Source organism: Helicoverpa zea, chromosome 17 (assembly GCF_022581195.2).
Source record: "Helicoverpa zea isolate HzStark_Cry1AcR chromosome 17, ilHelZeax1.1, whole genome shotgun sequence".
Classification (NCBI taxonomy): domain Eukaryota; kingdom Metazoa; phylum Arthropoda; class Insecta; order Lepidoptera; family Noctuidae; genus Helicoverpa; species Helicoverpa zea.
Window position 1 is genome coordinate 7,391,449 of NC_061468.1, and position 18,368 is coordinate 7,409,816.

General features: G+C 36.0%; 1 protein-coding gene across 2 annotated transcripts in view; it reads left to right on the forward strand.

Annotated features, from left to right (window-relative positions):
* Positions 1–18,334, forward strand: part of LOC124638592 (tyrosine-protein kinase Src42A) — a 43,019-nt gene extending 24,685 nt beyond the window's left edge. For both annotated transcript variants that reach the window (XM_047175622.1, XM_047175621.1), the window contains exons 2-8: positions 1,433–1,554; positions 6,202–6,365; positions 12,444–12,771; positions 12,983–13,161; positions 13,972–14,128; positions 14,415–14,668; positions 14,764–18,334. In XM_047175622.1, coding sequence (XP_047031578.1) covers positions 1,433–1,554; positions 6,202–6,365; positions 12,444–12,771; positions 12,983–13,161; positions 13,972–14,128; positions 14,415–14,623 — 1,159 coding nt within the window. In that variant the 3' untranslated portion in view covers positions 14,624–14,668; positions 14,764–18,334. The remainder of the gene's footprint in view (positions 1–1,432; positions 1,555–6,201; positions 6,366–12,443; positions 12,772–12,982; positions 13,162–13,971; positions 14,129–14,414; positions 14,669–14,763) is intronic.
* The last annotated feature ends 34 nt before the right edge of the window (positions 18,335–18,368 follow it).

An 18,368-nucleotide genomic window follows, 5' to 3' on the forward strand; every position in this document is an offset into this window, starting at 1 on the left:
ATAAAAGTGTTGTTGAAGTGATATAATAGCATTGGGGTATTTCTAATGACCGAAAAGAGTTGCCTACTGTAAAGTTCGTTACGAAACTAGCTGTAATAAACCTGCGATACTTTTCATTTTCAGGATGTTAAATAGGTATCAGGCTACTGATAACAATCGTGCTCCGAGTCGTCTATTTAATTACAGTGCAAGGGTCTGTCCGTGATTCTCAGGCGGAACAATCCGTTGAACAATAGTAATCATACATCAATCAGTTTTTCCAGTCACGAACAAGATGAAATGATTGTTCAGACGCAGACGATGTTATCAATGATGGGCTTCTGAAAATTATAAATCATCTTGCCAATGAAATCTACCCAAGATTATTTTTATAGAAAACTACTGGTGTTGTTTAATTGACTGGTACTTTATCAATTGACTTTACGTTGCTTATTGTTTCCGCCTGGCCATTCAAGCGAAAATGTAACGAATTAAAAATAACCCAAATCTAATTTTATGTGCCTATTTCGCATAGATTAGTAATTGAAGTAGATAGATAGGTAATTGTTTCTAAACTATTCGTTTGCAAACACACAAGGTTGTTGCAAGTTACAGCAATTCTAAAAATATGTCTGTTGGAAGTGATCGTAGCTCTTTTTACTGCTCTCAGTTTACCGTTTTACAGCTGTACTACTTAGATACTATTTTTATATCAAGAGCCCGACGACCTCGCCCGTCTGTCGCGCGGGATTTGATGCAATACTATTGTCAGACCCCAACGCGTTGTGTCGCAAACTATCGGTCATAGAACCTGATTTATAATCATACTACCATCCATCGTTATTCTAGTTTTATCTCCATTTGTTTAAAATAGAGTGTTACTATACCAATTTTGGTATTTCTTGTGACAAATTATGATTCATTGTTAGCACCAGGCTCATGTTAAAAGCGGTAACTACAATAAGTTTGTCTCCGGCGCAGACGCGGTGAGCGTACGTCAATTGAATGCAGAATACTATTCATTCGTGCTCGTTGAGTCACCGACAAGCCGCTTTCTGTACACCCTACGAGAGCGATACCGGTCCTTTATACTCATATTGTCATTACAATGATAATCACTTTGTTAAACATAATGAAATACTCCTCAGGTGGACAATTCATTGGTTTGTCAGCAACTAGATGTTCATTATTAATTACATTGTTGCAATGTGTATTAAGTCTTTAATTTAGCTTGGTACTTGAACATTTTATAGCTGTTTGATAGATTTTTACATACGTTTTACTTTTTATGTGTTTTGCCCATATGACTCATACCTTTACTCTTTACCTTCATTTTGTGTAAATAGTTGATAACATTTAACTCGGCATGTATGCGATCGTGATTATCAACAATACACGTTACATTGTGACTCAGCTGTGTTGGATATTACTAAATTGTTCAATGTTGTTGCAGATGGTACTTCCGCAAAATAAAACGAATCGAAGCGGAGAAGAAATTGCTCCTGCCCGAGAACGAACATGGCGCTTTCCTCATCCGAGATTCCGAGAGCCGCCATAATGACTTCTCGCTATCAGGTAACTATATAATAAATTCATACATTTTCTACTGATTAATTTTCTAATAGAAAATCGTTAAGTTCATGTACATATCAATATTATATTTACCTCAATTATAATAATCTCGTTGACTCGGAAAATATAAGAATATTTATGTAATGTGGCAGTGGTTTGCGATGATTCATCGTGCGTCCTGTGGCACGCAGCATAGTGCTAAGTGCTATCCTGTTACAAACGCATCCAGTGGTTCTGGACGATTCGATCACGACTCCAAACCGGTTAAAAGTTTTTCTAAGGCCCCTAGTCATGGCGCCGTGGGAACAAAGACAACTGAATGACTGCCTCGATATCTGCTAATTAGTATTGTTTATAAATGCAAAGTTACAACTTCACTTTTTAACTATTTTCGGATTGTTCGCTGCATCTTACTGCATTCCAAACAATATGTACGACATACGTGACTGCAGTCATCGATTGAACTTATTCTCACGTTTGACCTGCCTCGCGCAACCCACATGTTAAATTATATTTATTTTACATTTGCATAAATTACGGTTTATTGTTTAACTAGTTAATTTCATTTTTAAATCAAATATGCATAAACGTTTTTTTATCTAACCAACCGTGAGTCAAAATGCAAATATATTGAAGTACCTACCTATGTAATGATAATTGAATGCAGGGACATATTATATTGCCATACGTTTAAGTTACATGTTTCCTGTTAGTGCAAGCCGTTTATAAAATATCAGCAGCAATAATAAAAATAACTAAGTACGTTTTCCTATTTATATTATTTTACCTTAAAACTACAAGTCATTGGTTTTATTAGCTTAGCATAGCACATCTGCTTAAAGGTTTCAAATTTTTTAGATTAACTGTGAAGGTTACAAGTAAAAACTTCAATAACATTGGATTTTCCAAAAATAGGACAAAATTGTTTGTTGTGTTTTCCATGTGAACTAATGAAAAACGACATTGTGAGATTTAAAATGACATTCAAGTGTAATTTGGGGAAAGATACATTTTTTTTTTGTATAGGTACTGAGGTACCTTATCTAAGTTATAAAATAAGAAATATGATTTGGGGGAAAATGTTTATTTATTTTGTACACCTACTTACCTAATCTAAGCAACAGAGTCCCAAGTTATAAAAAAAATATATATTTTTGTTTACCCTACTTACCTGATCTAAGTTACAAAGTCCCAAGTTATAAAATAAAAATATAATTTAGGGAAAAAATATTTTTCTTTTGTATACCTACTAACCTAATATAAGTAACAAAGTCCGAAGTTGTAAAATAAAAAATATAGTTTGGGGAAAAATATATATTTTTTTGTAGTTACCTACCTAATTTAAGTTACAAAGTCCCAAGTTATAAAATACAATAATAAAAATAGCTCACAGGTGTTGTTTAGGTACTGAATATTAATGAAAATAATTACCTTTTGCAACATAAATAAATACTTAGTTCACGTGATCAGAAAAAAAAGGATTATTTCATAAGAGTCTAGGAAAAATATTATAGAAACATAAACAAGAATAATTTAAAATATTCCAAGGCTTGTGCGCTTTAGGAATCTTTTAATTTCTTAATTGAATTTTCTAATAGGTTTTATTGCGCGTTGATGCAATGGTGCAATCAGGAGTCGCGCGACATTGTTACAACATTTATGTAACAAGGACGACTATCTGATTTTTATTCTAGCGGTTTCTAAGAACATAAACTATGTAATAACCAACGAATACCATTGTTGGATGCCAACATTGCCAACTAATAAGTTTAAAGAACAATACCTATTTCTTACCTACATTACTTGCTGGGTCTTTTTTTTTACTTGCACACAGATTTAAACCGCAGACTGAACTCCATAAATAAGAGTTCTCTTATTTCTGCAGTCAATCTTCATTAGGTCCGGTTTATGCTTGTTAAGCCCGTGTCATTAGTTGAATAAGTAATTCAAGCAATTTATAAATCCAATGATACAGTTCACTAAATACTATTTAGATTTCTTCGATAAACCTAAAATTAAACGTCGATAAACGCATTAGGTTACATAAGTAATCCGTTTAAAGTAATTGTAAACTTCGCCTTGACGATTTTCCAGGAAAAATGCTTTATCTTTTACTTATACGTCGTTCATTGCAATTTGAAGGTGAAAGCGGTTTGGGCTTTACATATGTATTTGTTGAATTTTAATTACTTATCGATATTTACTTCAAACGACACAGATTAGTCACTTGTGTTCTTATAGAGGTACTTATGTATAAAGTTACTTCGTTCCATTGTCTCCTGAAGCAGAACTTTCCACTTCCATTACTGTTCATATTAGGGACGCAAAATAGCTATGGCCCACATTCCGCAAATCTGTTCTATATTTAACTTCAATCGATATCCTACCTGGCAAACACAGGGAAGTCGCGAATATTACCTTATATTTACTACGGACTACCATGCATATTCAAAGCTTAATTTATGTACGAATGAAAATAGAAAAAGGTTAAGCTATGCAAATGCGAACTAAAACGATATTTATATTACTAACAAAGAATTCTGTGCGTGATATAGGAATCACTTTCTTACGAGTGTGCTATTCGAATAAACTTTCACAATCGATCGCAGGAGATGCATTTAACTAAATAAGTTTTAGAAAGAGCTATTGACTATCATTAGGATATTTCGCTGAGCATCAATAGGTGTCCATTCAATCGGCTACATGAGAACCTCTAATTGCCTTCTCATAAAAAACCCGTTGTCAATACGCCTAACCTATAAAATAATATTTCTAAGTTACAATGGGTGTCGCATAAATTTTCCGACTGCTTTCTCGATCAATGAAAGTGAAGTTTCGATTCTTTCACTTCAGCAAAATAAAATTTCACGTAGTACGAAGTTATAGGTATGTGTATACTTGCTAACGTGTGAATTCAGACATTGTTGACTGTGATTCGTTTGCCAATAATCTTTGCAGAACTGTGTTTTCGAAATTCGCACGTTTTAAATGGTCGGAATTCGTCGTTTATTTAAACATGGCACTATGTACGCCTTTAGGAAAATATCACCAAAATAAAACTAATAACTGGTCCGTTTACACTAGCTGCTATTTATTAGAGATCAATTCTCCAGAGAGGCGCTTATAGGTCAAGTTTACATCTGTGAAGATTTCTTAGGAAGGAACGAGTTGCGTATGGACTCATTCGTTTATTTCGTGTCTGTTCTAGAACAGCCCGCATTTAAACCCACGCTCATTACTTTTGAAACAATTATTCGTCATCCGTTGTTGGTATCCCAAAGCATTGAGATACTTCACATGCCACTGTAGAACGTATTACACAAATAAGCCTACTGTTACATCATCCAGTAATCCTAAGAAATATTTCCAACTATTATTCACAAGAATATAAAGACTTTTTTTTATAATAACTTGTATGCATAACATATTTAAATACATACAAGTATAAGTAATTAACTCAAAATTTTATTCGAGATATCTACAAAGCGCCTTGCATTCATTAAATGAAGAATGTACTAATAGAACGGGTTATGATAATTTGCTCTCATTCTATACATCCAACTTTTTCTCCTTGTTTCATTTATAATCGTCGAAGATTAATTGTTACCCAGTAACATTATGTTTAATAGTTGCGACTGGTAATTTTTTATCGTACTTAAGAGACTTTGCTATTCATTCACATATGTAGATAGATTGGTCAGTGGAAAGGTGCAAATATATAAATTAGAATTAAATAATTAGTAAAGGTGTATGTTGCTTTCAAAGTTTACTAGTACAGGATTCACAAACAGATCAGATCTCAGACTAAACTACGATAACCGAAAAGCTTGTAGCACTAATTTCATAAAAATAATAAAATCACGTTAGATGTTGACGATAGATGATTTTCTTTGTACATTTCCTGATTCATCACGTACTTATCATTTACATCAGAATTGCAGCAAAATTAAACTCTAGATAACTCTGTCGTAATACCTAAGTGTATTTGCGCCTGCTTCTCGCATTCCTATTTTCTGCCCGAATGTAGTTTAATTTTTATTTACGCCGTCATAATTGCACAGCAAACGTAATCAAATTTAAAAATATTTATAACAATATCTCAGCAAATTCTAAGCCTGCAGATTTTAATGGAAACGTGATTAAACGTCAGTTAAGCTAAACCTTCATCAAGTGAATCGAACTGTCAGAAGCTGACGCGACGATTCACAGAAATTCACCCATTAATTATACGAGTCTGTGGGTATTAGCAAGGTCGAAATGCAAGTTACTCGGCCTAACATTTACATGACACCAAAAACCCCAGATCTGTGCCCCGATGAAGAATAAGTTAGTCTCTCTTTGCGACTTCCTAGAATTAAAACTTTCTTTTTGAGACATTTTGATGGATACTGTTCTTATTTCTGCTGAACTTGTTGGCACGACAGTGTGGCGCTATAGTCAAAACTAGTTCTACCATTCATGCGTAATCTTATAAATACATTTACGAAGTAGTTTGTATAAAAACTGATAAATCTCTTCTTAATACATACGTTGCAATAAAACATTACATCAAACTTACAACACGTTTAATTCACAAACGCATTCGTATTCCATATTTACGCAATTTGTATTGCAATAAAATGTAAATTAAAGCATAATTGTTGTTCACAGTGCGAGACGGGGATACGGTGAAGCATTACCGCATCAGGCAGTTGGACGAGGGCGGTTTCTTCATCGCTAGGCGTACCACCTTCCGTACGCTACAGGAACTGGTCGAGCACTATAGCAAGGACGCTGACGGCCTCTGCGTCTCCCTCAACAAGCCTTGCGTACAGGTATGTCCTCTAGAACTAGCTCACCGTCTTCCTCCACTGGTTGGCCATTGTGATAATCTATAATTTAAATAATCACGCAATTGATGCTGTTATTTCATTCCTGTAAGTATAAGTTTCGTTCGTATCCATTCACTTGTAATTGGTAATCGTCGAATCGAACGCGCATCATAAATTCAAGTCTAATTCAATTCCCGTTTCTTATCCATAGTCAACAGTTATAACTAGAAGCCTTATTAAAATTGTAAAACATTTATTCTACCAAGTATGATCTGGCATTCTTTCCGAATGCATAATGCCACATAACACGTCTTGAGCTTGACCCGACCTTCCACTACCATGCGGTATTGATAGATTGAACTCAACAGTAACGCTCAATCATGTAATCATAGTGTTGTCAAGTCAAGGGCACGTAACCGAAATAAATAACAAATAACAAGAAGAATGTTTTTATAACGGAGGCGCATAAATCGCAAAATTCAATATCGGGACGACTATAAAATTTATGGTTTTCGACGGGTCAACCTTTGTGCGGCCGCGTGAGAAATATTACAAGGCATTGAACGAGCTCGAGGATACTTTAAATTCACCGAAGGACTCTGCTTTTCTCGGACAAAGAGCATCGTCATATTTAAGTTATTTGAGCCGTGTATGTACCGGACCAGTAAAGAACATTAACATTTTCAAACTTTTATTTATTATATTTTCCGGCATGCTCTCGAACATTTACATAGCCATTGCGGAAAAAATTGTATGCCTCAAGTGCTATTTTCTTAAGCTATCTACATTTTAATGCCTCGTGTCGAAGTAAATTATGATTTAGCTTTGCGTCACTTGCGTATTTAAAATTAACAATGCCTCGCCGCTCATTGCAACACGTGTAAATTCCATTTTGATTATAATTGTACATAGATAATGTAGCTCTCCATCACGTAATTAAATGCAAGTTTTATAGATTCTTTTTTAATGACTGTTCATGAGACGTGATCATTTGTCATCAGTTTCGTTGTTTGTTTATCCGTATTATGTTAAATAGGTTTGCAATTTATGCGTTTCTTATTATGGTATTATAATGATTACACTGTTGATTAACATATAAAGCATCAGATATTCAAAATTCGCTGTTCCAGTTTCGCGATCGACCTAGCGCCAAGGCCGTGAAGGCCCCACTTTCGTTACGGACGATGCGTACATAACACAAGACACCGCGCTTCACGACAACTCTTTGTTGTCGATGTTTTCCTCCGTAACAATGGAATCCTGTAAACAAATTGTCATCTTTCCTCCTTTTCCGTACCTCGGTGCGACGTCTCTAGATCCAAGAATTAGTCACCACGTCCTTAATTCTAGTGTCGCTAATCATTGTACATGGTTTTGGCGATCACGAGTTATCTCATCGGCAACTGTGTGGGAACATCTATGATTTGCAAATATCGCTGTGTATTACAACATTTTATGAAACTTGTGTCGCGTTACTTAACTGTTTATTAGTTTCATACCATATAGAAATGTCTGATGTAAAACAAAAGCGTTGAGTTATGGATTCTTGGTCGATAAATTACATTCAAATAGCTAGTTTTAAGTAAATTGACGATGTAACCGTCTTAATAAACGAGGACAAGCCATACAATGCTTCTTTTACCTAGATATATTTCGTAAGCATGATGACAATGTGTAAGAATAAGAATTAAAGCAGATACACTGGAATGTAATTTGTCAACTATTACCTATTTATCAGAAACAAGTTTTCGATCACAGCTGCATGGCAGCAATGTGAAAGACTTAAAAAATGGTAATTTCGACCTTGCAAGTTTGGGAAAACCAGTGTTTGGAAAAACCTAAGCACAGTTTCGTTGAACCTTCAAAGGTGCATTGTTTTTCGCAAACACTAATGGAGGCTGTTTTAGTTGCACTACAAAAGCCAAAAAAACTGCGCTGAAAAGGTACGCTTCACGCTTTTTGAATGGTCATGCAATTAAACATTTTATCAAAAAACGTATAAAATGAGGCGACATGACGTCGAGCAATTATAACGATGGCTATTGTTCTGTTTGTCTCGTTTCAACAATTGTGTTGACTTTTCTAATGAGCGATTTGTTCCCTCTTATCGATACATTGACTCCACATTGTGACGATTGTAGTATCGATACAGAACATTAAACGTACGTCGATTACATATGCAGTTTTAGTAAAACTAGTCAAATCATTTAATTTGCTATTGTTGATTATTACAAAATGCCATTAAAATAGAAAGTTATGTAAAGTGCAGTGGCGTATGCGGTTTGAAATTATTTTGTAATTTTATGACTTTCGTGCCACCTCTTGTATTGTACTGGAGTATCGCGAAGATAAAGCTGCCTTGTGCATCGAGACAGTCGCTGCCGCGTGTTAAAGATCAAGGTCGTACTCATGAACTTTATTCCTGCAGAGACAAACAACCTGACTAGATAATACAAGTATTAACAACTAATTGTATTGTAAATTAGCCACAATCCCCCGATCACCTCAAGCCTTTCAATGCTTCGGATACTTGTCACACGATCGTAAATACACCTTCAGCCTTAAAATTTAACTCTTTGTGTAATAATATGTAATGTTTGACCTACGCTAGTGACGTAATCAAAATTGCTCGTATGTAGCAGCTCCCCCTTCACTCTCTACCTTATCGGTATACTGTTAGCATTTGCGGAATTTCATTGTTTCCATACGTTTATTTATACTCACCATTTCTCGGCGAACATGCGGTTTAGTACCTCGTCTTAGACCTCTAGTACCTGTGTACGAGACCTCAATATTTTTATCACTCGAATGTAAACCTTACGGTCAATTTCAACCGCATAATAAAAAAAGGTTTTTCCGCATACATCTCATGTTTAAAAATAAGTGCGTTTATCTGATAGTTTCTGGAATCAATAATCGATTAATAATGCAGTATGCCTTCTAAGAAAACCAATCATTTCTAAACCTAACTTAAACTACCCAATAATTTTGAAATAAAAAATAATTAATGGTTTTAATTTATAATAATAACTTGTTTTGACGTTTTACTCCTTGTTATGAGAGTCATCGTTCAGATGTGATTTCACTTCTAACTCAGTTGATTGATTGTGTAATAAACATATAGCACTTTCTGCAATCACCTTATCTTCATACCTATTACATCAACTGCAAATACATAATAACGAATTATATTTCTTAGTTTAATTATTTTGAGTTTCTTACCAGCTAAGCGGAAGACTTATCAACGTGGCAGTTTGTTTTTGCATTTATACGAATACGCGGATATTTTACGAATAAGGTCATCGTACTAATAATACTCGTTTGGTAGTACTAGCATGCACAATCGAGTATTTGTTAAGCGATAAAAGTACTACAACATTGTTATAGATCGGTGACGCGTTTCAGCGGACGTATGCTAATGTGGATGTAATGACGCTCGGCCGTCGCTGAAGTATTTCACGGTTAATCCTTCAGTTTGTCAACATTTCACGTAGTCGTGATTGTAATCCTCTTTATACTTCCTACTCTATGTGCCGGCGGGATTTTATGTATATTATAAGGTTCTTTATAATGGTATTTTGTATTTTTGCAATAATATAAAACAACAGTTATTCGGCTACTTTCGAACGGGTTAAAAATTTAAAAATAATATCATACGACGTCATAATGTATTACTACATTCACATATCCAATTGCCAATATAAATAAAAAATACGTCATTGATGCAATACGGAATGAAGTAACGTAAACTTAATTATTATCAGTTTATGACTAAAAGCGTGTCCTTTTTCAACCAGTGACGTTTTAGCGTTTCTATTCACCGCTACCTTGGAAGTAGCCACTCGACGCCTTATGCGGTAACACCCTTAGCTCGTGAAGTAGTTAACACAACACTACTTTTTGCTTACTCACCCCCTTGATCAAAACGGTGGGGCTGAAGTACATGCAAAGTATTTAAAAAGAATACAACGCTGAATATGGAGTTTCACATAGTGTTTGTAGTGACCATACCCATAGATCATGTAATGGACTGATCTCTCGAGGGAATGACAGCAAATACTTCTTGGTATTTACTGAATTCCTCAGCATAGTTGTTCATGAATACAAGCATTATTGTATAAGGGTCGTAAGTATTTACCGAGCATGTATTGTATAAGCGGTGGAGTGAGGCGTGACAGGCACACCAGACGGACGGTCGCGGTCGCTGGACAGAACCAAAGTCTCATGTTACAAACCCACAACGCGGTGTGAATTAAAAATCACAACACTACATAATAACGCACGGATTTAATGCCTTTTGGAACTGAGCGGCACATTGTCTTCACAGTACAGTCGACAAAAACGCAGCAGCGTTTCGAAAATTGTATTGTCACAGTTTTTATGCAACCTGTGACTTGACGCTTTTTTAATACAAGACACAATAAAGTTGTGTCTTGTTTTGTAGCCAGCGGCAGAAAATTGCAAGTATTTTCCAGTTAGTCGACCTGCAAGTAATTTTCCGAAGGTTGTGACTATCTATAATTTCGTACTAATAACCCTGAGAAGACCTGTAATTTTCTGTAACTCTATACGTCGTAGTATGCATGCATGCCATTATTTATACAGCTATTGTGACTGGGTGCCCCGCACTAGTCGCGTGTGTTAAACCTTGAAGCCTCGTGTCGCCTCACAGTCTCACACCCTTGTACTTCTCAGTACAGAACTACGTTTTCAGACGACACTTACATAAGCTTACATCCACGAACAAACTTTGTCTGCCAATAAAAAGTATGACCTATTGTTTGTCTCATGGACACAAACCGTTAAACACGTAGCCCCGTTTCGTCTAAATTTTATTTGTTTCCATTTCTAGCTGACATTAACCAATTGCTTGAAACGAAGTAATTCCATTGTTTTGTAGAAAATTATAACCGTTACTACAATGTTTGCTTGTACGTTTGTAGTAAGAATCCATGTTAGAGGTAATAAAAACTGTTGATTACAACGTTGGCATGACATAGCCCGTACCGTACTATTTGTATACAGGATAAAATACATATTTTGATAGTTGTGGGCGTTTTAATTTATCATTCTCTATAATATAATACATAAGTTTATTGCGAAATCTAAATCGTAACGTATGTTCTTGAAGTATCGATCGAAAATAAGGGCCAATGACACTTGGCGTTCCCCAAGGTGCTTTCTTGTCTCCCGTCTAGACAGTCATTCACCGAGAGAGGTTTTATTAATACCACAAAATGTGAAAATATTCATCTTTATTTCTACACTTTAATAGTTAAATGATGTTTCAAAATTACGTAATGAATCTTTTTTGCCGTCGGTACGGATTACTCATTCATGTCGATATCGTATTCAGATCTTGATCGGACGCGAATAATCTATGTGTGACTTCTGTCTAATTTGCTTCGGGTATCCTGACTATTCGAATTGTTTGTTTATTTTAGAATGGCCTCTGTTTATAGTTTCCTTTTCATGAATTGCTTTGAATAATTGTTTCCAGTAAATATGTATTTTAATCAAACTAAAAACCAAAACCAATTTTCTTATCAACTTGATTACGTAAGGCGTAATAGGATCTAAACACTGCAAGAAACGTGCTTACCACTAAACGGACCGATCGGTATAATTATATGAATCTACTTTAATTGGATGACAATCCACATTGTTACATTTACGAGCCATTGTTAGAGACAAAAAACTTATTAATAGGCTATATAATCACATAATTCAGCGAAGCTGTAGGATTCCATGATTACTAACCAGAAAGTCCTATGAATCAAATATTGGGTCTTCGTTAACGTTTCTTAAAAAAAATACATTTTAGCTACAATGTCACTGCAAATCACGTCTTTGTCGTATCTTATTGTTTGTAACGATACGAAGAAATAACATAATACTTTGCATCCATAAGTTTTATGAATTCTGAGAAACGGATGGAGTTTTTGTTACACATTTAAAAAAATCATTAAGAACGACCATGAAATTGTCCTTTCAATTATTTATGAAGTTCATACTTTACAAACAAGTTAACTATGTAAAGGTAACGAGTACAAATTTTACATTTTCTAATTTTATTCACAGATCGAGAAGCCAGTTACGGAAGGTCTGTCGCACAGAACGCGCGATCAATGGGAAATCGACCGTTCATCGCTCAAGTTCGTTAGAAAACTGGGACACGGCCAGTTCGGCGAAGTATGGGAAGGTCTATGGAACAACACCACTCCGGTTGCCGTCAAGACTCTCAAGTCCGGTACTATGGACCCCAAAGACTTCCTCGCCGAAGCCCAGATCATGAAGAAACTGAGACATGCCAAACTCATCCAGTTATACGCTGTGTGCACACTTGAGGAACCAATCTACATCATCACTGAACTGATGAAGAACGGATCTCTCTTGGATTACCTACAAGGTAAAATTTAAACAGAAATTAATGTAACCTTCGCCAGTAATATGTTTTTAGTTTCGATATAAAAGTGATTTACCAAGGGCATTGGTTAAACAATTGCTCGATTTATGAATACGGGTATGATATCCGAGATCATTTAAATTTACATTTCGGTGACAAGCAAGGCAACAAATTATATTCATCATTGATTGATAAATTGATGTTTTGTTCGCAGGTAAAGGTCGTTGTCTGAAGCTGCAGCAGCTTATCGACATGGCTGCTCAGATCGCCGCCGGCATGGCGTACCTCGAATTGCAGAACTACATACATCGCGATTTGGCTGCGAGGAACGTTCTGGTAGCCGACGCTAACATCGTCAAAATCGCTGACTTCGGCCTCGCTAGGCTTATCAAAGTAAGTTCCACCAGCATTTATGATTAGGTTTTTCCAAATACATAATCATCTTACAAAACCCAGATAAAAACCCCATGTCTAGATACATTGAAATCCGACTGAAAGTGAACTCTGATTTATTATGATGATTTATAAGATCCAAACTTTCACATTTGTGTACAATAATTGTTAGGATTATTTGTTATGTCGTTATAACCGGTAGTTTAGATTCAAGAAATTAAGTGCTCAATCTAAAATAATTGTTTCAGATATCATTCAGATTTTACTTTCATATTGCATTTGAATTTAGGTATTACTTTCGAATTATTATTAACGTTAGGTATACATTGTTATTTATTCATATATGTACGTCAATGATTTCTTAAATGAAATGTATGACGCATTTCAAAAGCTGATTTACCTGAAGTTGTAGACTTTTCCTGCTCAAAAATCTTGTATGTCCCTAAACAGCGTTTACTATATTTGTTATCATACATTTTGCAAGCAAAACATTACGTTACCACAGAAGTTATGCATTTGTGGTTTTCCATGAGTCACATTCTTGTTGTCTTTTCCCCCTAGAACAATCAGTTAAATTAATGGATTTGATTAGAACAATGAGCAATAAATAATGATAAAGTACTTGCGGTTAACAAAACAATTTCACATCACTCAATTTGCAAGTCTCGTGACCACTTTTACTCGCACCTTACAAGACTTAAATGGAGTTTATTTTTCACTAGTATCTGCAGACTTGCAGATATGTATTCAGACGTGCACAGATTCGTATGATATTGCAGAAAATCTAAATGTATGTTTAATCTCTAACAGGAAGACGAATACGAGGCTCGCGTGGGCGCTCGGTTCCCCATTAAATGGACGGCGCCCGAGGCAGCCAACTACAGTAAATTCTCCATAAAGTCGGACGTGTGGTCGTTCGGTATCCTCTTGACGGAGCTCGTCACTTACGGCCGAATACCTTATCCAGGTGAGTGCTTCCACTTTCCAATTTATTACTTTTTGCATATGCAGTGGTTATGAAGTTGCATGTTTCATCAATTTTGATTTGTTTACTCGTTCTTATTTACTGTTATTCGAGCGGTGCTTTCGGAATGTTTTTGGAACCCTGTACTCATTTTTATGTTGTCTTGATTGATGACTTTTTTCTTTGAACGTTTTAAAGATTTTTTGTCTTAAGTTTGCGTGTAATACAGATTTCTGATCTGACAAGAGACGCTTTTACAATAAAAGGTTTTATGTTTGTTTGTGAACAGGAATGACCAACGCGGAAGTACTACATCAAGTAGAGCACGGTTATCGCATGCCGTGCCCACAGAACTGCCCCGCGGCGCTGTACGAAATAATGCTGGAGTGCTGGCACAAGGACCCGCTCAAGCGACCCACCTTCGAGACCCTGCAGTGGAAGCTCGAGGACTTCTTCACCATGGACAACTCCGAGTACAAAGAGGCGTCCGCCTACTGAGCCCGGCCCTCCCTGCCGCCCCACCGACACGCACACTCGCACCATGTAAGTGTTTCATTAATAACATGCTCAAGTGTTGGCAGAATTTTACCTTTTTTATAAAATGTATTTTTACATAAAACCTTAATTTATTGTTACAGACTCCAGGCCTGTATCATATGCCGCCGGAACTGCAGATGTTACACAACAGTACGTCGATGCAATATCTGCAGATGCATCCAATGGCGCAGACGAGCATAGGACAGATGCAGGCCGCGCATCAAGCGAGCATCCAGCTGCAAGCCGCACATCAGGCTAGCTTGCAGGCTGCGCATCAGGCCAGTTTGCAGGCGGCTCATCAGGCCAGCTTGCAGGCGCACCAGGCCAGCTTGCAGGCGGCTCATCAAGCCAGCTTGCAGGCCCACCAGGCCAGCTTGCAGCACGTGGCCAGCCTGCAGCACGCGGGCGGGCTGCAGCACGTGGCGCGGCCGCTGTGCGCGCACCACGCGCGCCACGCGCCGCCGCACCGCGCGCCCTAAAGCGCCGCCACCGCCACACCAGGACACACCCATCCTACGTTCGATGCTACCATCCCATGTGCTCTACCACGACACAGAACCACCTTACGCTCCGTTACTCAAGTGAGCCTCGCCAAAACTAGCTGGTAGACCACTCTCTAGGCCGACAGTACGAGCAGCGATGTGCAGGACACACGCCTTCCGTTACATTCCCTTATGAACGACGGAGCACGCTCCCCTTCATAAACCCTTCCAGGAAATATCAGTCCTACTGATGACGAGATAACTTTGAAGCTCTCACCGAGAGGTCATAATTTTATTATTGCAAGACGAAGCGAATACGAGATATATGCGAATTTGAAATGGCGACGTAGACGTAATTTTATTACTCCTCGATTGGTAATAAGTTTAGTTAGACTGCCTACGACTTTCTAAATATATTTAGCCATAGGTTAACGTTTACGATTCTTCAAGTATTCAATTTAATAAGCCTCTTTAGGGTGATCACTTACGATGTAATTCGGAAAAGATGAAGTAGGCTGTTTGGAGTGTTTGCAGCGCTTTCATAATTTTCTCTACATATGGCAATAATATGAGTGACATATCAGCGCTTTATCATTTTCATGACGCTTCAGCTCAGGGATATAACATAACTGGTGCCGTGTGGATCGCTTCTAACGTCAGTTCTCTTGCAATCAAATAAAATGTGTTCTCTGCTTCGCTGCATTTTGTAACGATTTATAAATGTTAAGGATACATTTCTGGCTCTAAAATCCAACGTAGTTGATATTGTTCAAGTTCGAAGCAAGAGGCTATATCGTATAAAGTTAGCTACAACAATTGGTTTCGTGTTCACGACATTGGAATGCTTGTGGCGCTATGGTGTGGCAGTATGGTGTCGCGGCCTGCGCAGGCGACTGTGAGTGTGTGACAGGAGGATCTCTAGGCTCGGCAGGGAATAAATTATCTAGCGTATAGTACGCATTTTGTAAGGATTTATGTTATGAAGAGGCGCATTAACAGATTAGGTATTTTCACCTTCGTATACCATGTTTAGTAGAATAACGATGTTGGTGATAGATGCCAAATAATCCTAATAAAGAACTGAATTTTATATACATAATTAATTGTTCTGAGGGTATTTAGACGTTAGGATTTTATTTTATTTAAGCTGTTCTAAATCATAATTAATGGAACGCTATTCTTAACTATTTATATAATTGTAACAATGACATTTATACACTTGTACACCTATCTCGCGGATTTTAGTTTACATTCAATCGTTTTAATATTTATCATGCTCAAGAACTTTTTAATTTTATTTGATTGTATCAATTTATATACATCTGAAACTGATATTTTATTTGTGCCAAGACTTTTAGTTTTAGTGCAAGTTAAAAGTGGCCACATTGTAATCTAAATTGTATCGACACAAACTAATTACGTATTTAACCATTTACTTTAAAGCTAAGATATAATTGGCCTAAGTAAATAAGTATTTTTGAATGTGTAAGTTTTGTATCCTAACTTATTAGACTAACTTAGTATATATTAGATATTTTCAATTATATTACTGAATGTCAGGCGTAAATATTCTCATTCGTTAAAACTTCACATTTTTATTGAAAATGTCACAGTTATGTGCAATATTTATTGTTTTCAAACCCGGTGCTTAGTGTATTTGTATGCTACGAAAGATTTTATTGTATACTTACGTCCTCAGAACATTTAAACAAACTGTCGATGTAAGCTTGAAACGTTAATTATATGATTTGATGATAATCTAGTACCATTGACAGTACAACAATGAATTGTTGACGTGTATATTGAACTTTCCACAATTTTTAACATGTAAATAGTACCAAGATTATGTAGTATTGGTTATAATGGTAATAAGTGATATTAGAATGTTGGTATTATGGTATAACAGTGTGCTGCTTACTCAAAGGTCCACTGACTCGATCATTCCAATTGGATCAAGGCAATATACTAAAAATCGACAAATAAACAATCTTAGGCATTACAAAGATGATATTCTTTATATCACGATAAAATACTAAAATACAATTATATCGCACAAATATACATTCGTAACCTACTTGTAAGGTGCCTGATATAAATGCATTTGTACGTCACAAAATATTGTGTGGTCTGTAACGAGTGACCAATTTTTTCTTCTTTTTCATCTCTTCGTTTCTCGGTACTGTCGTCACTTGTTGGCATTTTTTGCTTGTCGTAAACATTCTCTTGTGGTGAGTTATTCCCACACTCATTAGATTTCGCGCGTCACTCGTTACTAGACTATATTTTCTCACTGCACTGTGGATAGAGCACGATTACCTAGGATCGAAAATTTTTATTCAATTTTGAACTTTATTGTCAAAACACAGTGTTCACGGTCAAGACTTCAGAGATATGTCCGCCAAGTATTAATTTAATGAGCCGTTTGATCTTATTTCATATAATTAATTAATTCCAACATAATTATTGTTTACTCTCACGTATTATTTCTATAATTTATTTCTTCGTAATATGTTAAGTTTTAGCTGTATAATAATGCTTTAGGCTTTATGCTTTATCGAAATGGCTACGTCCGCTACGTCTATCCCATATGTATGTACATGTACCGCAATATTACTGTATTCAATAATTTTAATAATTAGTTAGCCAATTTTAAGTATTTTCTTAAAAGTTTCGCCATCACAATTTATAAAGAGATCAATAGAACGAATAGGGTTAAGCTATGTGAATGATGTACGTTAGATATAAATATTTAACTAGAATTTATTTAGTAACTGTTGCTGTGTTACATGACATTTATACTTCGGTTACAAGTATTTGTACAACTGTACCAAGTGTAATTGTTTAGGGTGGAGTCATAAATTTCAAGTGCGACTGATGATAGTTGATACTGTTTGACATGTGAACTAAGGTCTTATTACCTCCGAGTATCAATTAAATCTATTTTAGTTTATTCTCGTGTACCAGTATTGTTACACTGCCATAACTACACATTACTTGGTCAATTTATACTCTCGGCCGGTGGCACTATATTAGCCCATTAGATATTTGATAGCCAAACCTTTGTATCGAAGATCTTATATGACAGTGTAACCACAATACTGGTTTTAAGTACGGTTATTATAATGATTACTATATTTCACTTATTTGTAAAGATTTTTTTTAACACAACAATAAATATAAATGTGAAATACTTTTTTGTTTTATTTCTTACACAATGAAACAAA